The sequence below is a fragment of the Falco naumanni genome, chromosome 3 (assembly GCF_017639655.2).
Source record: "Falco naumanni isolate bFalNau1 chromosome 3, bFalNau1.pat, whole genome shotgun sequence".
In the NCBI taxonomy this organism is placed as follows: domain Eukaryota; kingdom Metazoa; phylum Chordata; class Aves; order Falconiformes; family Falconidae; genus Falco; species Falco naumanni.
The window spans coordinates 65,428,157-65,453,078 of NC_054056.1; the positions used below are offsets into that span (position 1 = coordinate 65,428,157).

General features: G+C 43.6%; 1 protein-coding gene and 1 long non-coding RNA gene across 6 annotated transcripts in view; one reads left to right on the top strand and one right to left on the bottom strand.

The window, feature by feature from the left end:
* RBBP8 (RB binding protein 8, endonuclease) overlaps positions 1 to 716 on the top strand; it is a 45,461-nt gene extending 44,745 nt beyond the window's left edge. For all 3 annotated transcript variants that reach the window (XM_040587034.1, XM_040587033.1, XM_040587032.1), the window contains exon 19: positions 215 to 716. In XM_040587034.1, the coding sequence (XP_040442968.1) occupies positions 215 to 312 (98 nt within the window). In that variant the 3' untranslated portion in view covers positions 313 to 716. The remainder of the gene's footprint in view (positions 1 to 214) is intronic.
* LOC121084934 overlaps positions 1 to 17,307 on the bottom strand; it is a 41,224-nt gene extending 23,917 nt beyond the window's left edge. Inside the window, exons 1-3 of one of the 3 annotated variants that reach the window (XR_005826904.1) lie at positions 17,114 to 17,306; positions 3,877 to 3,987; positions 606 to 679 (exon numbers count right to left, since the gene is read on the bottom strand). This is a non-coding gene — a long non-coding RNA (uncharacterized LOC121084934). Of the gene's footprint in view, positions 1 to 605; positions 680 to 3,405; positions 3,494 to 3,876; positions 3,988 to 17,113 lie in introns of those variants that run through there. The other 2 variants (XR_005826905.1, XR_005826903.1) reach the window with 2 other exon arrangements.
* Positions 17,308 to 24,922: the final 7,615 nt, after the last annotated feature.

Consider the following 24,922-nt stretch of genomic DNA (forward strand, 5'->3'; position numbering starts at 1 on the left):
ACTATGCAGTCATCTACTAGAAAGCAGCTGAGTGTTTTTATTCATGATAATGTACCCTGGGTTCTGTAATTTTTTGTCAAGTGAGAATCAGTTGCCATAAAAGGAAAGAAAATTCACAAGTTATTTTTTGAGGGTAAACAAAAAATAAAACTTTAAGTTATGCATGTTTTTATATTGTGTTTCTTAACTCAGATTTTTTTCTTATTCTTTTAAGGCTATATTAAAGAGGATCTGTCTTCCTGTCAACGTCCAAAAAGACGGCAGCCTTATGCCGTAATGTTTTCTCCGAAAGGCAAAGAGCAGAAGACATAGGATAGGGAAGTAAGGCACGCCAACTTGAAGAGTATCTTTCCTGTCCTCGGATATTTATAGTTAATATAAACTTGAAATAAAGAACTGTGTTTTTCCACAATGATAGATAAATAGTTTCATTAAATATGTAAATTTTATAAAATTAATTTGAAAAGCTGATGTACCAGGAAAGAAAACTATTTAATGTATGTTTGTTTCATATTGTGTTAATACATTTTGTATTAATTTTCACACCTGTCAGACAATGAGTTTCACCTTTTTTTTGTGTCTTTGAAGTCAACAGCTAAAATTCCAGCAAATCCTGTATAAACTTTTTGTCAGTGCGTTGAAGTCACTGAAATCGGTTGTTCTTGCAAGGTCTAAATGCCTGTCAATGGGAACACAAATACAGATTTTGTAGGGTGCTTTTATGTTGCACTGGATTTTTTTTATATAGCCTTCCTCTTTTGGCAGTAATGATTATACCTACTTGTAATAAAGCTGTATTAAATATGAAACGTATCTACTGTTAATAGTTTGGAGGTATGCAAACCATGTAGTTTAAGTGTCTTAAATTTTGGTGTTAAATGTATAGCACCGTGTTTTCCTCAGTGTTTAAATTAGAACATCCAGTATTTTTTTTCTTAATTTGGATCTTAAGCATTGTTGTTTCTAAATTTGGATGGCAGCTATGCACAGAGTTGTCCTAGATGATGGCTGTTGCTGTCCACTAGATTATGAAGGATTCTCCATAGATATTTGAAACTAATATTTTGTAGCAGGGGGATATAGTATCATACTTGCGTTTGGGGAGTAAGAGCATACAGTATCATAGAGACAAGGTAATGCTTTTACACAGGTAAGCAGGCCAAAGATCACTGTAAGATGCTTAGGAATAACGTAGCATTCTAGAATAGAATAAAATGTTCAAGCAGCTACAATCAGACTTAGGCTCAACCAGTGAGAATTCTCTTTAAAAAGAGATCATAAAGCAAGCAACTGTTTAAATGCCTTAACCCAAAATAGAAGAATAGAAATTCATTAGAAGAATAGCCTTTCTATTCTTGTATTTTATATATTTGTGTGTGTATTTAAAAACTTCGTGCATAGGACCATTTAATTCTAGGTGTAGTTTTATAGGAGTGGCAGTTGACTCTGCAGGTGGAGAGGTTCTGGCATATGCCTAAAAAGAAAACTAAACAAAAAATTAATTTAACATTAAGGAACACAAAATTCTCTTAGGTTGAAATTACAGGCCTTGTGGAAAAATAGAAGATGGTGTATCACTAGGCACTGTCCACATCCTACCTGCATAGTTGATTGATTTGGTTTCACAGGGATCCTAAGGAATAGCAAAGGCATGAAGCCAAATAACAGTGAAAACTTCAGTGTTTCCCATATATGCTAACGCATGCTGACAATAACTGTTTACACACAGTATAAGTTCATTTCTTGGAGCAGGTAGTCAAAGAATCCCTCCCAAGGTAAGTCTAGTTTCCTGAAGATAACTTCAAAGAAAATTGACAAGTGCTGCCAAGAAGGTGGAATTCTTGCAGGTATCATGAAAATTGTTTTAAGAAAACTGTTACATGCTCTGAATAAATATTTATCCATTTAAAAAAAAGTTGTTGACAAAGTAACGTAGGAGGGTGCTCTTAACTAGGGAGAACCTTTACAAAGTAGAAATTATGTCCACAAAAAGAAAAGTACAGGCACATTGAAGCAAATTTTCATGTGATAATCTACAAAGTAGGCTATATGAAAAAGTTTCTTGAATTAGTTCTTAAAAACAGGATTTATAATTATCAGAAGGAGCAAATGTCACAGTAAGTTAGTAGAATCCAGTGGTAATAGGAGCATTCAAAGTTAAGATGATGAGAAAAGTTGGGATTTTTGCAGTGATGTTCACTATGGGAGTGCCTGGAGAACCTTCCCTTGCAGGGTGTGTGGGCAGAGCTGTTGCAAACTGAAGTGGCAGGAAAGGGCAATGAAATGAGTGTCAGGAAGCTGCCGGGGCTGGAGCCTACTCCCATGGATTTGAAGAAGAAATTGCTGACCCCTTCACTGTGACATGGGACTCATCACTTAAAGCAGCTTTGGTCAAGGAGCACAAAGTGACTAATCTGCCATAAGACTTCAAAAAAAAAAAAAAAAAAGATTCAAGGAGATCAGTGGAGCTGCAGCCTGATGAGTTTTCTATAGTATTGGAAAAGTGGGCTAATCAACGAGAGTATAACCAACAAGATTTTCAGACCTATGGATAAATAGAGTGTGAAAAGACTTTTAAAGGAGAGTCATTCTGATGGTCTTTTAAGCTTTTTGAAGGTATGAAAGCATCATCATCTGACAGCTTGTAGTAGAACCAGCCTGTCAGGATATAAAAGGAGAGGTTCTTTCCTAGGTGACACCTGTTTGAACCACGACAGTAGGAGGAAATTGCAGTGGAATAGGACCCGTTTCATTCAGCCTGTTCCAAGTGTTGAGAAAGGGTGGAGGGCAAAGCTGAAAGTTGGTTAAATTATTCACTGTGCAAGCAGAACGGCAATGTAGAAAAGAAGGGGGGAATTCGCAAAACGGGAGGTAAGATTCGACGCCTTCACACGAGGAGGAGTGTAGTGTGATAGATGCCAATAAAGTCATGAAGTGTGGAAGCAGTAAATAGGAAGGGTTGCTCGCTAAGGGGCAAAAGGTTTAATTACAAGCAGAAAGGAGCGGTTAGTTTCTGTGAGGATATTGCTGCTCCACTAGAGGACAGTAGGGAACTGCTTTTGTGCTTAAAACAATAGAAGTACCAAGTTAGCCATTTTTTCTCAGTTGCCTGTGAATATTTTGATCTCTTGCCTAGCTGTTCTAGTGCCAGAAAATATATTTCACTATTGAGCTCAGACTTCATCTTGATAACCAAGAGATCAATTTTAAAAATCTAGAAACACAAATAGAGACAGAGTATGGTTTCCTTTCCAGAAAGTAAGAGAAGTTCCTATAGAAATACCGGAAGTCTGAGCAACTTTTGTGTACCAAAAAAGGTAACTGAATTTTATGTTTTAGAAGTTCAGTTAAAGATTTTTACTTGCTGTAATTTCTAATTGCAATTTCTAATTATTGCTTACCTATATTTTTAGCAAACTCTTGAAAGAATATACTTTTTTGCTCAGAGGAAATGGAAGGAAAAAGGGAGCCAGTCAAACTCAGCAAGGAAATTCTGCTGAAAAAATAAATTAGAATGTTATGTTCATAATTAGCTTTGGCCATCTTTGTCCTCTTTATGGCATGGCAGCACGTTGTGACCACAGTCAGTGGCGCTGTCAGAGGAGTGGACTGTCAGCTTTGAGCTGGTTTTTTCCACATCTGTAAGCAGCGAAGAAGAAGGGGAATTCTGGATAAAAACTGTAAACTGAAGTCAGTTCATGTCTTTGGAGGAGATTGGGACAATTGGCTAAAACCAATGTTTGAGCCAAGTATTCATGTACGTTTTTACATGAAACCAATGCTCACCAGGTGAGGGGGCGAGGGGAATTTCTTCAAGTATTCAGGTATGAGCATCCAAATGGGAATCTCTGAATAGCAGTGCCTGTTGGGTCATACCTCCACCATCTGGCACTCCTGCCAGGGCAGCCACAGCTGTCTTCTAGTCTTGTACTTGTCTCTGACAGTGTCTGAGGATTCAGCTGTGTCCACAGGCTGCCTCTTCTTATTCTGTGAAATAAGGGAAGACTTAGCATAATTGGTGCTAGGATTTGTGCATCTTTTTTAACAGATAACACAGATATATAGATAATGCATTAGCCATGACTGAGAGAACTTGAAGGCTTGAAGTTTGCGTAGTAACAGCTCCCAAAGAGACAGTAATATCTAAAACTTAGCCATTTGACATCATCAAAACCAACTAACCAGCTGTTAGGATGGGTTGAAGTGGTTTCTGAAAGTCAGATTTTCTTAACTCGGATCCAAGGTAATGCTCAAGGGTTCCAGCAAAACTTTTTCTGGACTACCGGAATACAGAGCATTGCCCCTGTTACTCCTAGTGATTCTTAGCGTCTATCCAAGTTTGCGATGCTCAGACACAGGCATAGGCCCAATGATCATACAGCCTTTAAGTTGGTGGCTTAGTGTAATTCCCAAGGTTTTAAAGATGGCAAGTTGATGGCTTTAGCACATCCAGACTGCTATCTGTCCGGTCTGCAAACAGACCTCGGCCTGAGAAACAAGCCTTTGATCATAAAACTTTTCTTGAGCTGCTTGGAGCACAGAAGTCAGACAAATTGTTAAGATGTCCACAGGCCATCTGTGTTTTCAGCCCTGCCTGCAAGGCCAATTTGGTCATTGGTTGCTTTAATTAATTGTGCTTTTGAACTTTGCCTTTCTCACACAGAAAGAATGAATGGCTTGTCCCTAATGAAGCAGGAGGAAAACAATGTCTGTCCACTGATTAATGGAAACTACTGTCAAAAAAAAAAATAATTCAAGAGAACAAAATTATAGGTGGGGGAAGAGCAGAGGAAGAGGCAGAGGGAGGGGTTGATACATCATGGGGTGCCTGTGGACACTTAATTTTAGAAATAATCAACATTAAAATCAGCCTAGCCTTGCCAGCTCTGATCTTCAAAGAAAAGGCTTTGCTGCATTCAGATAAAACAGTTGTGGGGAATTTAGAACAACAAGCTGATGATACCTTTTGTGTGTGTTAGTGCAGAAAGACTGCTTGGTCTGAACAGATTCAGCCTTTGCTTTGTTCCTACACAGAGTGAGCGTAAAGTTTCCAGGAGTGTCTCAGTGTACAGGTATGAACAGGTAGCTAGGGAGGGAGGGAGCGAGACAGTGCAGAAATAAGCTCAATTTGTGACTTAACAGAAGATGGATCAAGCTTGCTTCATGCCCATGTCGAACGGTTTCATTAGATAAAAACTGAAATGTAAAGCGTTTTCCTCAGAATTCCTCTTGCTTCTTTTAGTCTGTGCTTTGCATGCAGTCTTGGAGGACAATTGCTGTTCCTGTATGTGAGCACGTGGAAAAATTTTGTGCTGTAGTTTGCCTTCTGTGAATTACTGTAGAGGTTACAAAGTAATGGATCAGCACAGGCTGGGTTGCTGTGTCTTAGAACAAGGGTGTGCTATAAAAATACACCATGCATTTTGACCATCAAATTTGAAATTATGAGTGCTGTACATACAGATAAATCTCTTCTCCCCTCGATGGTCATACTAATATGACATTTTTCCTGGGTTACAATTGTCTTCTGTCTCCTACTTTTTAATCTTCTCCTTTTTAGAATACTTTTAGGATATACGTGTGGCTAGATATTAGGCATCCTGGGCACAGTACTTGAGGTGCAAGCATCATCACAGCAGAGCCGTGTGGACACCCAGGTGGTTACTGCATCGCCTTCATTGTGAAGAGCGGCACTGGGAGTCTCCAGTCAAGGACAGTGACATCTGTCTCCCACACTTGGCAGGGGTGGGAGGTAACCCTGTCCAGCACGAACTTCAAGAAGGACATTTGAAGACCGCTTGTCCTTGGGTGGTTTTTGCCTGCATTCCAGCTGCAGCCACGAACAAAGCTAATCGGAGCCTCATGCATAGCCAAGGCTCCTTTTTGGCATCTTGTTAGGAAAATCAGTTGGAGCTCAAGGTCAACGTGGGAGAACAGTTTTTCATTGCAGACAGGAAAGCTGATTTAATCTAAAAGCATGTGTATTTCTTGGGAAGGCAACCCCCAAACTAGAACATGTTTCCGGATCAGAACAGTAGCATTTGGTACATGCCTTTTACACCGGTAAGTGGCTGTGCTTGGAACTAACCAACGCACAAGCAAAGTTTTAAATACAATCTGGTGACAGACATGGGAGATTCAGACAAGAAAAGTGAGGAAAATATCCCCAGAAATAATGGTAGGAAGAGTCCCATGTCTACCTCTATTTCAGCCATTTCTTCTCTGAAGATACCACTACGATGTGTTGATGACACATATTAATACATATTAACTACTGTACCAGAATAAATATAATATTAACCACAATTTGGAAATACAGAAGATCTCCCTTTTTTTTTTCTTCTTATTTCAGAGTAATCGAGGTAGTGCTCCTTGATGTTTTTATCTAGGACTTTAAACTTCAGAGTAGAGATCAATTAGGTCTTTCATTTTTTTAATGTTTAATATGCACAACTTTAATAACTGTTTTGAATTAATTCATTTTCACTTACTTAAGACCTTACATGATGTTGTTTATACTCGGCCAACAGCTTCATGTGAAGGCTTTAAAAAAAACTCGCAGTAGTAGAAAAGGCAAGACCTTTATATGCCTGTGCTCCAAAGACTGTAGGAATAGACAGGATGCTACGTTGTGGATCAGACACATGGGAAACAAGAAGCAGGGGAGACAGTATTCAGATACAGTCATCAGCTCAAATCCACGTGCTGATGAAAGCCAGCCAGTTCCCTCACAGCCAAAATTACCAAGTGGATGAGTCTTTTCAGAACAGTTTTGAATAAAGTGAGAATAAAATAAGGCTCGATAAGAAAGAAATAACGATTTGGGGCCTCTGGGAATCTGTTACATGTGCTTTATTCGTGCCCTTGGGTAAATCAGTTGTGGGAAAAGATAAAGAGATTAAACACAGCCTTTGAAATTACATTCCCAACGACTCACCCCTCTCATTTCAGAGAGCTTGGGAATTTAAGCTGTGATTGAAAAGAAGCATAAAATAAAATAAAATAAAATGCTAACATTATCTTGGATAATGTGTATCAGATAGAGTTTATATTCTTCTGATGTTGAAAAGATATCCTAGAAGAGGCAATTACTTTAATTCAAATATTCTTTTGCTTAAGCCAGTTTGCAAAAATACAGGTACTCTATCACACAAGTGTAAGGATGAATATAATCAGAACCAAGACAAATAGCTGCAAATCAGAAAAGCTGATTTCCTGTTTTTATTCCACGGAAACATCCAGTATCTCAAATTGTAGTAACATTCCACTTTGAAATAAAAAGCCAAAATTTTCCACAAAATTACATCTACGAGAATTGGTTTTGAAACATTAGACTCCTTAAAGTATTTCACTCTGTCCTAATGCAATTCAGTTTATATTGTTTACTGTCAAATTAATAGAAGCAGACAACAAACTCAAACTCATCATGACAACCCTCCTTGAAATCACTGTGCTCTTTATATGCATCTCTTAAGTGTTTTGCTTGCTGAGTATCAACTTAATACTTTTCAGTTTGCTAGCCTGCCAAATATGCTCCATTAATTGCTAATAAATTAGCAAATCGTTCAGACAAACCAATGGGACTTTGGAAGTTTAGTCCTAACCATTTGACACTTAAGCAAGGAAAAAAGGAAATATAAAAAGTTAAAAAGAATAATTTTTTTAGCCATACTTCCCTCCTTGTCTCTTGGTCTATAATAGATAAGCACATGAAATTATCGGAAATAGGACTCTCTCCTTCTCAAGCCTGTGTTGAAAGAGTTAATTGTTTAAGGGGAGGGGAGTGTCAAAAGCCCTTTTTATTCCTTAACTTCTGATTATTGACACAGAGTATTTTCTTAGTGACTCTTGAAAGGTATTAAGCATTCCTGAGGAAGCAATTGCATTTATGTCTCATCTGCTCCGTCTTCTGCCTTAGTTAATGGAGAGCATCCAGCCAGGGGAGCCTTGGGTTAGTGGTGCTTACTGGTAAGCCACTCCACAAGGCACTCATCAAGACTTTGTAAGGCTCTTCTCCATGCTTAGAATAAGCAAAGGAGGCTTTTGTGAAAATTGTATCAAGGCGTTAGATGACCAAACACTTCTAACATAGTATTATGGAAGCTAAGATTTCATAAGTCCTTAAAGGGGATCAATACTTTTGAAAAAAGACAGGCATGTGCTGTGAAGACTGGTGGTCTCCACGCTGTACCAGCTGTTTAAAGTTACTGCATATATGATCTCCTCGCAGAAAGGGGTTCATTTATAAAAGCATTTATGTTGCTTAAAGCAAATGTGAACTAGCACTGAAACAATTTTTTAAAAAATGTATTTCCCTTTATGATGAAAACTATTTCCAGTTCAGTATATATAAAAATGGATCTCAGGGGTTTCTCAGAAGAAATCTTCTGCAGAATCTGTTTATCCTAGAACTGAACCGGGAAGGACATGAGAATATGAACACCAAGACTCAAGGCATTTATTACCAAGCGACTACAAATTATCTTTCCAAATGGGTATATAAACTTGACATGACCTACTCTAGGAGCTCTCACCCGTGTCCCTGTAACACATGGTAGCTCTCCTTACATCAGGCAAAGACACCCACAAGCTGTAGTAAGCACTGAGTCATTCTCCTAGAGGGAGCTGCCTTCAATGTACAGTTACAAGATTTGCAGGCGTCTCCCAAAGACCAACACTTCTTCTGTCTGCCACTCTAATTTGCTGCCTAGAGGTAGCACCCTGCTTTAATCTGCCTAACTCTTCCAAGTCCTAGGTGTACGTACCTTTCCAGGAACAAAACTAATGCTTGCCTACCAAGGCTCATCATCTGCATTCCTTGTGGCAAAATATTTTCCTCAGCAATTTCCCCTTTCTCTCACAATTCTGTAGTCAGGCTTTTGGCTCAGAGTAACTTGAAATGTTTTCAAAAGGGGATCTTGTTTCAAAGGGCAAGAGATTCAAGGTGCTCTGAAACGCAACAGAGTTCAGCAACTGGAAAGCAAGGTGCTGTAATTCACATCCCATTGCGAGAAGCTTGACTGTAGGTTGGGGCACTGCCAGAGGGCAACCCACGTGGAGGGAGTTTTGTGTGACAGTGTTCTGTGTCCCCAGAGTCTGAGAAGCATGTTATCATAAGGATGCCCAAGACCCCTTTGTCTTTCTGGCCTATTCTACAGCCACTTTCAAAACTCACCATCTGGACAACCCTACTCTGGCGGCTTTCCCTCGGCCATCATACAACTGGTGGCTGTGGAATCATACATATCAAGTTGGCATACTGTATATTAAGTCTTAGTTGCCTCTTTTTCTTCATCTTTTACCGCTCAGGCAGAGGGAACTGCATCTTTTTTACATATTTGTGCTATATACTAACCAAGAATAAATCACGCAAGTGGAAAAATATAAGGAACAAAGCATAGAAAAATAAAATAATGTGATTATGTCTGTGGCTGCTGTTCCCATGGACCTCAAGCAGAACATCTGCTGCTCTGCACATCTTTCATTCTTTTGAAAGGTAAAAAAAAAGCTACAACGTAAAAGACCTGACGTTCCTTGGCCATGGCTGATGCCGAAGTGGAGAATTTTCCAGGGAGGATTTCCGAACTGCCCACTCACTAGCCTATTCAATTTTTTAAGGCTTTGGGATAATACAGGCTCATTTATTGTGCAGAAGTGGCCTGCATGTAACTTCATATCAAGGAGGTTTGATGATTTTTCAACACATGAAATTCCAGGATTTTCCTGGCCTACTGACAGCCCTTCTGAGCTCTTTCTCTTTTGCTACTTACATGTGTGTATTTAGGTATTTTGTTTGTGTTTTCAGGCCATTGCCCTTTCCCATTTTCATTGCTGCAATGCTTCTGAGGGTTGTGATCTCACCGCCAAGCCCACAGCTGCTGCAACACTACAGCTCCAGCCCCTACAATCAAATGCTTGCATACATCTCTGCGTTTACCTAAACAAAGCTTTCAGAATAACCTGGGACGGCAAAAAGCTTTCTGTATGTCAGACCTAGTGTTGTTAAGTCACATGACAAAAGGCTCATGCCCTGACACAGAGGAGCACGAGGCGTGACAGCAGGTGGGGCCACCCTAATAACCTCTCTGGGGACACACGTGGGCTGGGGCTGACATCATCAGGTAAGACAGTGGGAGAAGCTCTCCTGAGCACCTCACAGACTGGGGGTGGCACACTACGGGGTGCAGGAGAACAACACCTGGGGATGGCACAAACTTATAGGATGTCACAAGGAGGAACCAAAAGTGGCGAAAGGGAGGGATCGTGGTGGTTTGGGGAATAACAAGTGTGGGAAAATTAGGGGATAAAAGAGGCCAGTGGCTGGTCAGGTCAGTACACTTGTCTGGTCGTGCCCTGTGTTTCATTGCTGCTGTCTGTCTTACCTGCTCATTAAACTCCATTTCTAACTATCTCCTGGGTAAGGGGGTCCCTACTGTTGCTGGCAGGCAAGTGGGGTAGATGGCTTGGGAGCCAGGCATCAAAGCGGAGATAAGCCCAGGCCAGATGCATGTGTGACAGCTGGAGGAGCTGGCTGCCAGCAAGGCCATTGGGTCCAGGCCAGCTGCAGGGGCAACTGTGAGGTCTGGAGTCCAATGTGAGACCTGTCTCTGCACACGCATGTCTGTCTGTCTGTCTGTGCCATGGGAGATGCAAGCATCCAGGGCCAGCCACCTGTAGACTGGGTGTCCATGGCCAGTTACTGGAGGGATCCGTAGCCTTTTGCAAGGGAGTCTGTGTGCTTGCAACTGGAGTGGAGCTGGGGCCCTTGGGGGCTCGTGTCCCCCAGAGTTGCCAGCAGCTACTGGATAGATTGGGTGTGTGAGGACAGCTGCCATCCACATGGTGGGTAGGTGTGGATTTCCCAATGGTGTACCTTCATCCTGATCAGATGCAGAGGGAGACAGGACCAGAGCTATTTGTGTTGCTTGAGCAAGTGCTGTGTTTTCTGGGTGTGCTGGTTTAGACTGTGATACAGTTAATTTTTTCCATAGTACCTTGCATGGGGCTATGTTTTGGATTTGTGCTGAGAACAGTGTTGATAATACAGAGATATTTTTGTCATCGCTGAGCAGATTACACAGCATCAAGGCCTTCTCTGCTTCTCACCCCACCCCACCAGCGAGCAGGCTGGGGTGCACAAGATGCTGAGAGGGGACACAGCTGGGACAGCCGACCCCAACTGGCCAAAGGGATATTCTATACCATATGATGTCATGCTCAGCATATAGAGCTGGGGGAAGAAGAAGGAAGGGGTGATGTTCAGAATGATGATGTTTGCCTTCCTGTGTGACGGAGCCCTGCTTTCCTGGAGATGGCTGAACACTTGCCTGCCGATGAGAAGTGGTGAATGAATTCCTTGTTTTGCTTTGCTTGTGGCTTTTGCTTTGCCTTTTAAGCTGTCTTTATCTCAACCCACGAGTTTTCTCACTATTACCCCTCTGATTCTCTCCTCCATCCCACCAGGGGGACAATGACTGAGCAGCTGTGTGGGGCTGAGCTGCTGGGGAGGGTTAAACCACGACATCGGGTTGTGCTGTGTGGCTCCATGCACACAGGTTTTGTGTGTGTGCCTGTTGGGAATTCATGCGCAGCCTGGCTACAGGCCACCCTTACCCGTCGGGCTGCTGAGTCCAGCACCTCCCAACAAGCAAAGTTTCATGAACATCAGAGTAGAGTCCCCACATCCAGGGTCTGCTGAAAACAGTGGGGATAAGTGACCTGAAGTCTGGTATTAAATGAGTTTTAGAATATTGGGGTATCTAAATGAAGGATTTCTCTTAAACAAGGAAGATTTACAGACACATGGGGTCTGCCTGGTCTTTGCTGGCGGCTGCTTAGGGATGTGTACGGGGGAAGTAATTTCTAACTGCTGCACTGTCACCTCTAACTCAGCGCCTACACAGAAATAAGAGAAAGAAACTATGGAGGGAAAAACTTGAAGCTGCAACTAGTGCAGAGTCTGCAGCTTCTCCCATTGGATTTCACTATTGCAGGGACATGCCTCCAGGATGGCCGTGCTTGTGGGTTTCATTCTCCCATGCTGCAAGGGATTATACAGCTTCCAGCACAAGATCATCACCTACATGACCTGGGGCTGCAGGTCCCTCCTACTATCCAGTTACCAGGAATTTTCCAGTAAGTGAGAACCCACTGGGAGGTGTCAGTGATAAAAGCCAACCTGAGAAGAACCCTCTCAGTGTCAGCATTGAGAACACTAATAAATCATTTAGCCCAGCACTTCTAAATAACAGTCCCAAAGCAACAATATTTACATAAGTTTCTCCAGCTCATGCACAGATGGCCTCCTACTGCTTATGCTGCGAGAGAGCTCTCAGCGTAAGCAAGAAGCACCCTGAATGAGAGAACAGCTCAGGTTATTTATGGGGACAGTTTGCATGCTTAGCTTCGGGGGCTAAACAGTGCAAAATAAAACAGAGAGTATTTCCTATGAGTCTAGGAATTCTGACCTGTTTCTAAACAAGCATCTGTTTGAGCATCAAAAACATAAACAAGCACAGGAAAAACCTTGCGAAAGCAGAGCAATGGAAAGTTTTCAAAACCTCTTTAAAATCCCTGAGAGCCTTTAAAATTTCTGAGATTCTTTTAAAATTCCCTTTCAAATTCCTGAGATGTGGTATCAAGTGGAAACATCACCTTGGGACTTGCCAGGACAACTGGCTGGGTTGGCTGTGGTGCTGCTCGGAAGAACTGATCCACTGCCCAGCTGAGCAGAGATGGCATGGGGGATGCCTTGTGTTCTCCCACCAGGAAAACAAAAGACAAGGTGAAAGCAGGTCAGCAGTATTCACTTGTCTGCCTTCTGGTCCCAAGTGAGACAGTTTCACTTTGCAAGCATTGCTAAGTGTGAATAGCTGGCCCACACTCACTTTCCCCCGCAAAGTAGCTTTTTTAAGTACCTTTTTTTAAGCTATGTATTGATACGAGGCAGTCTTGTCACATGAGATGCATGCACAGTTAGGGCTGTGACATGGCCCTGTGCTGAAGGCTTTGGTTGCAGCCCTAGGTTGAAAAAAAGGGTAAGAAAAAAAAATCTTTCCTCATTTCTAATGCTTTCCATGAAATAAGTGATGGCCAAAAAAAAAACAAAAACAAAAGAAAAAAGGAACTAAAAACCCAGGAGGTAATAAACATGTCAGTTCCAGAGGGCTGCTTTGGAGGTGTCCTTGGGGACAAGCTTGGGTTTACCTGGTCAGGTTTGCAAACTGGGCAGCCAGCATCACTGGGCCTCCCCTTTGTATTGTCACCTCCCATTTGCTTCTGTGCGGGCTGTGCTCCTGCAGGTGGTTCAATAGGCAGATAGCTCACTTAGTCGGAGTCCTACCTGCAGGGTGGGCATGGGCATCCGTCCCTGTTTGCATCACACCGTACTGACATCCACCACCTACGTGCAGGTGTGACATTGCTACCACAAAGCAGGAACATCCTCTGCCTCAGAAAAGCTGTACCAGCAGGAGTGTGGAGCACATCTCAACATGATGGTCCCTCAGCAGAGACCACTTCTCAGCCCCCACTGACATTTTCAGCTCCCAGATGAATGCGAGTTAGGATTTAATTCCACCCAACAGCCTCATAATAAGAAACAGATTAAAACCTGGAGGAGCATACTAATTTTAAAAAGCCATTACACCAGAACAGTGAATAAGGCACTAGCTCCGTGGAGTACGGTAGAGAAGCAATCCCAGCCCAGAACAATACCATCAGGTGCCGATATCACCGTGTGACTTTCCTTGTAAGACTTGTGTCCCATTCGGCAGCACTTTGCACAGCTGGGGCTGGGCCCTCCTTTTTCCAAGACACTCATCTCCCTGGCTTGTGCCTGTATCCCCAATCTCCTCTCTAAAGCCAGAGCATTTTAGCTTTGCATGATCTCTCTTCTCTGGGACTGGGGGAAAGGAAAAGATACATGGTCCCTTGTCTCTCCCCTTGCTCAGACATGCAGTTCCCTTGCCCGGGGAAAGTTACCTGAGACAGCAGAGTCACCATGAACATGGGGTCAGTGAGTCACAGGAGTCAGGGGAGGAAAAGAAGGAAGCTGCTGCACACAGGCAGATGGGCACATGTAGCTTCCAAGGAGACCAATGTAGGAAAAAGTATATGGGACTCCTGCTACCCCTTCTGTGCTGCTGCCCCCCCCATCCAGCAAAGTTGCAGTGCCCAGAAGGATTAGATCAGTGGGGAAATCAGAGTTAACAAAGCAGGCATCCCTGTCCTAAACCACTGATTCCTTGCCCCAAAGTTGAGTAGCACCGAAAACCTGGCAGCATGTGGCAACAAGCATCCCCCATTGTTGCAATAAGGGGCCTTAAAGAAGAGAGGAGACATGGAGGAGAAATGCACACTTTGGGAGAAGCGAGCAGGCTTGGAGAGGCACAGGAGAAGAGTGGCTTAATGCTCAGTCTAAAGGATGCTGAGACAGGACTTCAAATTCAGCTGTCTAGGAGAAGGAAGGCTGATCCCTCAGTTCCACGCTATGTGGCAAAGACACTCTAAAGTGACTGAAACAGCTGGGTGAATGTCTTAAGAAAAAGAAAAAGGATCTCTCTAGCCTCCACTTAATATACAGTCTGCTCACTCAGCAGGCAGACATTTCTGGTGCAGGGATTTACAAAGCACATATCAGGGAAACGAACAGTGAAACATGCAGGTCAGAGTGGGTGGTCAATACAGTGACCCAAATGCAAAATGGCCTGGCACTATCTGTTCCACATCATTGCACCCAGCATTTGTACGTGCCGCATGGACGGCCCTCCTCACTGAGGGCCAGATCCTGGCAAAGATCCCCTTTCCCCGTACTGAAATTTTAAAACTATAAGGCAGCTCCAAGGCTTGGTCCATATGTCAAAAATATAGTCATGGGAAGAGCTGCACATCTAGTAGGAGCAGAGGTCCACTAAACCACAGCTGTGACTTAAAGAGTATAGATGAAGACCCAGGTAAAGTATAGCAACCTGTCCTTTGCACCATACAGCATTCCAGCTTCCCACAGTTCGGAGATTTCTGCACCAGAGGTTATGTCTGGACCGTTGTCTGGACATATAGCTTACTCACATCCTCCATGGAGAAGGGAGGCTTGTTCCCATGTGAAATAAGCAGATATCCCAGTGGAAGTACTAATGAGCAAAACGCCTCCGTGGGACAGCGTGGTCTCACATGCCACAACGCTGAGGGTTGGGAGCATCCTGCCACCCTGTCAAAGGGTCCCAGCTTGGAGCTTGCTAAAGCTCTGACTAGGTAATGGTATCCCCGTGCTGGGCGTTAAAGGAAATATTTCCATATTTTCCTTTCAGACTGTGTTGAGGTTGCCTCTGTGCTGTGGGGCTGCCTTAGCAATGCTTGCTCATGGCAGGCGAAATCCAAACCTCTGGTGAGAAGTCCCTCCTCAGTCTTGCTTTAGGTCCCACCTCCCTCAAGCAGCGGCAATGAGCTGTACACCCAGCAGCAGCTTGAAGCCGGGGAGAAGGAGCAGGCTGGCCAGCAGAAGCTGATGGTGTCCGCATTGCCCTGTGACCCACCTGGAGGTGCCGGTGGACCTCAGGAGGCGCGGCGCTCAGCAGGAGAGCGGTGCTGGTGCTGCCCTCGGGGCACTGCTGTTTGCTGCTGGCTGAGCAAATGTTGAAAAGCATAGACCGTTTCCATGAAAAATCCTCAGGGAAAGCGATCTTCCGCCACTGTGCCAAGGAGGGGGATGCAGTCCCTAGGGAAGCTCTGCAGGCAGCTGGAGTCTGTGCACCAGCCTTGACTGGCTGGTTTAGGCCAAGCCGGAGAGGTGGAGGCCTTCCTACAGTTCCTTATCCCCTCGGATCGGCACGTGCATGGCTTTGGACACAGGCTTGGATCTGTGAAGACTAAGATTCGGTTTAAATCATGTCTTTAAGGGAATATAACAAAAAGACGTGAGCATATTGGTTTGAGGTTTGAATACCTAATGGAGCAAATACCAACCAAAACTGCAACTGCTATAATTATCCGCTGTGTAACAGAGATTTCGGTTCACCGTCACAGTAATTTAAAAAGTAAGGTGTTACTTGCATGTAAATCATAAGACTATTTTTTAAAAAGGCAATAATCCTAGAACAATTTGATTTGCTCTAGTAACACGTTCTGAAAGTCAAATTTCTATTTATTTATAGACAATAAAAAAGAAAATATTATGCCTGTTTTCATGTGGCAGACTTAGAAAACAAAAAAACGTCACAGGAAAAGCATTTGTGATGGAAAATTACTGTCCTCTCCCTGGGACAACTCAGCCTGTGAGAAAGAAAGGGAGGGCAAAGATATATATATATATATATATATATATATATATATATATATATATTAATTGATATATATATGTATAGACTCTGCGTATGTCTTTATATGTATATATTTATATAGAGAAGCAAGAATCATAATTTCAGGAGAAGCTAATACGAATATTTTTAGTTAACACAAGAAGAAATAATACTGTTTCTTAGGCTAGAAGGGAGCAACATGTGCTCCACAAATGCACACGTCCTTGGCTGGAGCCCCAGACATTAGCAGTTTTGGTGATGGTATGAATGAAAGGCAAATAAATCCAGGCCCTGGTTGCCACCACCATAGCTCCTAGCATGTGTCCCAAAGACATGGAGTGCATCTGGGTATGGAAAAGCATGCACAGGGGCCTAAGCGCTTCCCCAGCTTTCCCATGGGAAGACTTCAGGGGGGCTATGGGCTCTATAGGAGCCTTATATGCTGCACTCCGTGTTTGTGAAAAGCAATTATAATGTCAATCATAATATTTGTCTTCTTTCTGTGTAATAAAGAGCATCCCTAAGAGAAAGAACATCTCATTCAAACTCCTTTGCTCTGCTGCACCCTGTATTTCCCAAGCTTTGTCTGAGCCAATCCCAACAAACCCCGGCACCAACCCCCTTCCTTCTCCATCTGCCCCAGGAGCTCAGCACTTCCATAAGCAAAGCCGTTGTCAACTTGCATCCCAGAAAATCAGCATCCAAAACCATCAGCTGGTGCTTTTGTAAATAAAAAGGGAGGCCCATTGGATAAAACCCATTGGAGACTGGGCAGATGCTCGGTGCCTGTGCGTGTGCACATGCACCGTGCCACCTACCTGGGTGGATGAGCAGTGGGCAGTGAGGCAAACTTCACACGCAGTGATGCCATCCAACTTATGAGGAAAAAACCCTCCACCAACTCTTCCAGAAAAAAAAAAAAAAAGCCTTGAACAAACCAGCCCCAGGCCATTTCAGCCAACGACAAAGCTAACAAGCAAATCAAACAGAGAAATATCCCAGCAGACCTCAACTGGCTGAACAAACAAACGGAGAAACTCAGGTTCCAAAGAGCAGGGGAGGTGGATTATGAAACAAGATTTTTGATACAAAAGGAAGCTTACAGCTATCTCTGGTGATTAGACATGGAAGAGAAAGGTCGCTCTGGGTGTCAGACCACACTTCACACACACGGAGGTTATTCAATCAATATTTGTCCTGGAATCACATGCAGCGGAAAAATTTTCAAGTGAATGGTCAGCAGAATTTAACGCTTGTATTCATTCATGTTGTGCTCTTGGATGCACATGTGCTTTTAAATCTAGCACAACCTAAGCTTCAGAATCCAGCAGGTTTTTAAGCAAAATACAGAAAAACCTTGGAATGAAACACTCAATTTGTATAAGCCTTTCAGTTACATCTTTGGCAGGACAGAGACCCCTCAACTATGATTTTAGAAACAGATCTGTGGTAGGAGAGAGATTATTTGAATCTCCATGTTCTGGACCTAACAGGAAAAATAATTTAGTTAAGGCTCCAGAAAGACAACCCTGTCCACAGAAACCTCCCTGAAGCAGAAGGGAGGGATTTATTCCTGCCATCGCTGTGTTCCCGGGGCCATGATGCTGCACTGGCATTAGAGGTTTTATTTAGGGTCATGGCAGTAACAGCAGCAAGATATAATCCTCTGATGAACGGACAGCTGTTACCCCCTGCCTTCATGAAAACGATGATCTCAGGTTGAGGATATTGTTGCCTTGAATCATCATATTTTTATTTTATCCCCCCATGAATTTGCCACAGCAGATTGTTTGCTTATATTCGGATCATGAGTTCATGAGTCTTTTTTCCCCCACCTAGCAAGAGTTAAAGGAAATTTGACCATAGGGGCCCTAAGCGTGGACTTTAGAATTTGGCTGCAAATAATGATGATTAAAAACACAAACAAAACAAAACAAAACAAAAACAGACAAACCCCAACCCTCTTGCCTAGTGACTTAATGACAAAACACACGCAAGGCACAGCACAAAACCCAGTTCACTTCAGGTTGTGATACAGCTGATGAGTGGCATTCAGATAACTATCACAGGGGCAAGATGACTCCCACTCCTTAAAACAGTCGTTTTGTGAGACTGGAGTGAGCTATTAGTGCTCTCTAGGATTGCATAGGGGTTAATTCCAGATGCACAGGGGATAGCCTGGAAGAGGAGAGGAGAGGAAAGCTCTATTCAGCACAGAGAGTTATAGAACAAAGGCAAATACAGAGGCAGGGTGGCTGCTTCAAGGCAGAAGCTTTCAGGGACAAGTTTGTTTTAATAGCCTAGCTGGAAATTCACTGGAAAAACAGCTCCATCAGCCCTGGTCAGGAAGAGTGAGGGCAGAGATCATGTTCCTCTGGCAGTCTGTCCTGCCAAAGCAGCCGTGCACAAGCAAGCACAAAGCAGCACAAGACAAAGCATTGCCATATCCTGCATCTGATGTGCTTTCTTCCTTGTGCAGCTAATGCAAAAGAAAAAAAGCCTCTGAGCTGGTCACACTGCATTAAAGATCACTTTGACGGACTTCAAACAGCCTGCTGAAATCATCCACTGTGCAGACAGTGTCGCTCTGCTTCCAGGGGAGGTGCTTTGGGAGGGCAGAAGGATGAGTGGGGAGTGCTGCCCAGGTCAGGGACCACATCTATGTCCAGGGGAAACCCTCTCTCTCCACATGGTGGGTGGAAAACTGGCAACTCCCATGCTGACAGGGTTTGACATAGCACCGTCCTGGGGCATTCATGGCAAAAATCAGCCCTGCTTCCCTTGCAAACCATTTCTCTTCCACCTGCGCACCTCCTCCCCTCTAAAAACACTCACCCTCAGGGCAATGCTGACCCACATTGCTGCTGTTTGGGGAGAGGAAACCCCCTATTCAAAGTGGGGCATCCTGATACAAAACAAGGTTTATCCTGTAAATGCTGAACAGGGCTGGTACATTTCATGTGGGGAGTTGCTCTTTCTAGGTTTCACCCACAAAAGGCTCTTGCATTTATATTTCCTAACACTTGCAAGGGAATATTCGAAGTGGAGAGGGCAAAGAAAAACCCTTCATGAACATGATCTGCCCCTTCCAGAGCTTTGGCCCTCAGTCTGTTTGGTACTGGGCATTACAGTGTCCTGCCTCACCGCATGCTGTCCTCTGGCTCTGAACCGGGGCAAACCTGCACAGAGTTGAGCACAATTAAAACGATGCTTTGCTCTGTAATATATTTCCTTAAATAGCCACACACTTGGCCTAAAATGTCTTGGCTTGATGCCCTTTAAGATACCTGCTTTGGAAACAATTGCATACTGGATTTGAGCATTTGAAGTTCTGAAACAAATGACCCTACCTGCATTTGTCATCTTCTTACCTTTATGAGCCATCGTCCTCCTGCTCCTCTCTGCAGTCCAGGTATGCTTCATACAGAGTGATAAAAGCAACATATCCCTCACTTATCTTGTTCAGGCTGGCAAGCAAATATTCAAGGCTCAAGACCAGCAGATGGCTATTCAAACAAATTCACATCTTATTGAGTCTACAAAGGATTAACACACCCATGTTTTCACTGTGCAGTTCTCCTGTGAGCTGTAAGGGCTGTTGTAAAGACAGAAGCTGTGAACGGTTGTTTCCAAGGGCACAGTATGATTCATGATATATTATCAAACATTATATTTGGTCCACTGAAATGCTGATTAGGTGTCAGGCAGTTTAAAATTCCTGTACCTTCTTAAGAACAAAAATAGGGGGAGATGACAATGTGACATTGCTGTTCAGAGCAGCACGAAATTTAAACCAGGAGATTTCTTGAGATTAGAGACTAATTTCAATGCTAATTGAAGAACGGCAATTTTCTTTCTCTATAGCCTGTTCCTCCTCAGTTCTTTTTCTCACAAACACACTTTCTACCCCCAAAAGTAAGCAATCACTCAGGTGAAACTTTACAGGGAGGTGGGACCTCATGGCTCCTGTGAGCTGCTGAGGTGGCCTGTAACACTAGCACCGCACAAACCAGTGTCGGCAGCAGATCTCTCCTGAAATACACTTCAAGTTTCTCAGCACCAAGTGTCAATCCTACCACATCACCACCAAGACCTTTTCTTGGAGGTTTTTACCACTGCCTTAAATCTAAATGTGTCTTTGGAACCTTTAGGACTTCTTGGGGCCATCTCACCATCGTCTGCCCTGAGCATGACAGGAGAAATGACAGACACAGACGGTCCCTATGCCTTTCACATATGGATGGCTCACCCTGGCCCCCTCTCCACACCTCAAGTGAGTTGTAAGGGGAATTGTATTGATGTTACAGCATCAGCAAGGGAAGCCAGGACTATGCCAGCAGAGACAAGATACACATGAACCAGCACTGAGAACAGAGCTAGAGAAGACTTTTGAGCAGTGGTTACAGGAGGGAAAAGATCAGGACTCAAGACACAGCTTTGACATCCTTGTTTCATTTCTTTCCACTAGAAAACTTTATTTCTGGACTCATAGTATGGGATGGGACAAGATGGGACCACACCTGAGGTTTCATTTACATCTGTACCCTTGATGTGTACAGCCCATCCAATCCCACTAAACCGCGTATTTCCCCCAATTTACAATCTTGCCTTGAAATTCAAGTCCCAGCCTCTCCGTAACTTCCATTCATTCATTACCCGCTGGCAAAGAGCTGCAGGTTAAGTTCTGCCTCCTTCATATCACTGACGGGCATAATGGCTACTTTGCTGGCAATTTTAAGAGCTTTGAGTCAAAAACAAAGCACAGATACATTTGATCAGCTTCAGTTCAGGGAATGAACACTCAGAATACTGATTCAAAGAAGTATTCAGCTAGCTGCAGCAGTCGCTCTGGTCTCTGACTGACTGGTCAGACTGATGCTTTTTTTCCCCAGAACCCCTTCTTTTCAAAGCATATTTGAGAGAGTTTTGAAGTTCCAGGGTTTTCTTCTGTAAGCATTGCTCCTGCTGCAGGTCAATATTAAGGCAACATAAAACTCTTACAGTATAAAACACAAGACCTTGTTTTTCAGAGGAGATAATATATTTAAGGCAAATGTTAACATAAACCCAGACTTTAATATGATCCCTCACAAAGAATAGTACTTTAATCCATCAGTAGTCCTGTTAAAGCCTTTGGGATTACTCCTGCAGTATGGTGCTTTTCAAAAGGGGCATAGTCATTAGGGTGCTGCTCTGGGAAGTTACACCATGGTTGCAAGGAGGGTGCGAACAAGCTTTTACTACTGAGAATCTACTCGTTAGTCCTAATGATGGTTTGAATGTGGCTGATTGCATCTTGCCTCACTGGCAGAGTAGAAAAGAACTCTTTCAATTAGTTTTGAAAATCAATTAATTTAATCTGAATACTGCAGAATACGTGATATTTACAGAATATTTAGGTTTGTGCTAAACCTCAAGTTTTTAGCCAGAAGCCTCTGGCTTTCAGGCAGCTTGTTCCCATAGGAACCCAGTCACACTGGCATTATGGAGATGGCTAAAACATTTCCAAAAACAGCTACCAGAATAATTCTGCTACGTATTCCTTCTACTGCTCCAGTTTGAGTGTATGGATTATGTCTTATTATATCTAGTTGGAATTACATCCCCACAGGACAAAGTGAAATACAGACACACACACACACACGCACGCACGCACATAAGCACACGTTCATATATAGAGAGAGAAAGCCCAAACGTTGTTAATTCCTTTTGGTGTGTATTTGAGCTATTTCTTTTCTTTTCTTTTCTTTTTTTTCTTTTCTTTTTTTTTTTTTTTTTTTTCTTGAGGGGCTGGCACAAAAACCAGCAACCTCCAGAGAGTAAATCAGAATGAAACCATTCGCTTTTTCCTGTGGAAGAAGAAGGAATTACTACTGTGTCAAACTTCCCAAAAGAGAAACCTGCAGATGCACCAAATATATACCAAATGCCATGCTAGGAAAGCTGTACCCTCCTGCTACATTGCTGCTTCGTTCAGTTTGCTTTCTGGCCCCTAAGTAAGTTTTCTTTTGTACTGAATTTTAGAATGGATCTGACAGATTCTTTCCAGCTCTTATTTCTTTACAGCTTAATGGATTTATCCCTTCCTTGAAGCTCAAGCGGGTTTGTATTTTAGTCTTTTGATTTCAATGCTGTCTCTCTTCCCTTACTTTCTTCTACACTTGAATGCTTCATTTATTTAAACAGCCTCATTGATCTCAACATGAAGATTATTACACCAAGGTGCTATTCAGCTTGAGCAGAGACAGCAGAAGACTTTCGATCTGTCTTGCCAGGGGATTGCCTTTCCATTTATGTCATTTCCATTTGTTGCTTACAAAACTTTCCTGAATGAAAAAGTCACAGGGGAAATGTATCCTGTTTAGACCAATTTTTAGCAGCTTTAATTTCTACTGGATTATGTAAAATGTGCATGCGGCAAGTTATGGTTATTTGAGATCAGGTTGAGCTGCTGTTCTCCCCCGCCATGGCATCCAGCTGCCCCGGCGGACCCCAGTGCAGAGCTGGGGCACCCCTGGCCATTCCTCCGCAGGAGCGGGGGGGGGCTGGACTCCCTCCCCTCCCAACATGAAGGCAAGCAGGAGGATTTGAGAAGTGCAGGCAGCAGCCCCACGTGAGCACCAGGGCAGCAGCCCAGGGCTGCAAGGAGCCACGAAAGACCTCCGGGGGGCTGTGGTGGGAAGCCTGCGACCTGACCCAGCCTGCAATGAGACCCCCTGGCCAGGCACATGCCAGCATCAGAGGCATGCAGCATTTGGCAGCTCAGAGGTTTTTGGGGGCAGCAGCTGCCCATGATGCCCCACAGCCCGCAGCTGAGGCTGTCCCCACATGCCCCCACCACCGAGGTCACCACCATTCCACCTTCCTTCTCAGCAGCTCAGTTGCTTGTGCCAGTTTTTCTGGCCGCCCTGGGACAGAGGCAGAGCTGATCTGGCTGGATTTTATTACATTGCAAATTTGCTGGTGGCAAGTATTTTCCTGGGAGTATTGCTTAGAGGATCCAGGCAGGACCCATGCCTCATCCTGGGGGCAAGGAGAACTGGCTGCAGAGCTCCCAGACCTCCATGCAGGTGCAAGGGTTTTATTTCTCCCCTCCGGTTGCCTGCTTTCCACACTGGCCCACCATGAGTGCTACCCACCAAGGATCTCCCGAAGTTAAAAGGGTTCTGAAACCTTCCCTGAGATTTCAGAGTGAGCCAAGTGCAGCAGTCACCAGATACCACATTGCACGCAGGCTGAAAAATGCCATTGAGCCGAACCCAAAACTCCAGCTCCTGCCGCCAAAGTTTTCCATTTGCCTCCTTCATTCCCCTTGGAGTCACACTCCCAGAATTTAATATTTTCAAGAGGAAAAAAAAACCAAACATCCTTTGAACCTTTTTCCCCTCTTTTTCTTGGATATTAAACATTTCCAGTCAAGCGGAACTTGTAGGAGAGTCTCTGAAGTGAAACACTGCACCAGCACGTCCCTCCAGGAACTTCAGATGTTATTTATTTAATGCTTTTACTCATAGAAGACCATGTCTGAGAAGGTGTCAACAGTGTTTTCACCCTCACCCAGCTCCTCAGTCTGACTGTCCTGTGAACTGGAGGATTTTCCTACCCTCGGCAACCAGCAAAGTGAAGGACTTGCTCACATGAATGTTTCAAAAACCTGCAGCCTCTTTTAAAATTATCCCAAGGCGATTAAAAATTAACAGATGCCATGACGAAGACGGATGTTCTTCCAGGCCTTCCTCTGAAATCTTAACGTCCAGTGACTCTGTACTTGATTCCAAATTTTCTCAAAATGCTAAAGAACAGGACAAATCACAGCTGTCACTTAACGAAAACCTTAAAAACCCTCTTTTTAGCAACCAGTCGTTCTGTGCTACTGCAGTTACAAGTTGCTTTTTATTTACAGCACTGCTTAAGGAGATTACCAGGCAGACAGGACATTTGCCCATTCCTCATTTAAGAAAGACTACTCTATTTTGAACCTCACGCCTATGTTAACTTATTATGATACTGCAAAAAAGAAATACAAAATCCTGATTTCACAGAAGAAAGCTGCAGCAAGACAAGGACAAACAGAGACAGGGGTTGTTTTCTGTACAAGTGCCCACAGTTTTTGTTTTTCAAGGGAGGGAGGAGCTATGTGGCCCTGTTCCCATTTAATCGCTCCAGTAGAAGCCAGCAACAGCCACATTCCAGTTGCAGTTCCGACATGGCCACCTTCCTTGTTTTGTCTAGTTATCCCACAAGCTCACAAGGCATGGGAGAGCATTTTAGCAGCACCCAGTAAAACAGAGCTCCCAGTTCAGTGTGGGTCTGTAAGGGATCCAATAGCATATAGAGCAAACAAACCACAGCAGCAACAACAAAAAAACCTCAAAGCCAGCTTATGTTGAATGAGGAACTTTAAAAAAGCATGCAAAAAAATGTGAGGGGGAATTCATGTCGGATGTGCACGCCCTCAGCCCCCACTCTGCCCCCCGTGTGTTTGCATCAGTCCCAAGGTTGGTATCTTTTCCTCCTGCAGCTCCTTCCCTCTCCACATCCTAACAGGCTGCTCCCTCCTCTGCGCCGCTTGGCTGCTTTGCACCCGTGGCCCAGCAGCTGACTCCCCAGTGCCTCAGAGCTGCTGG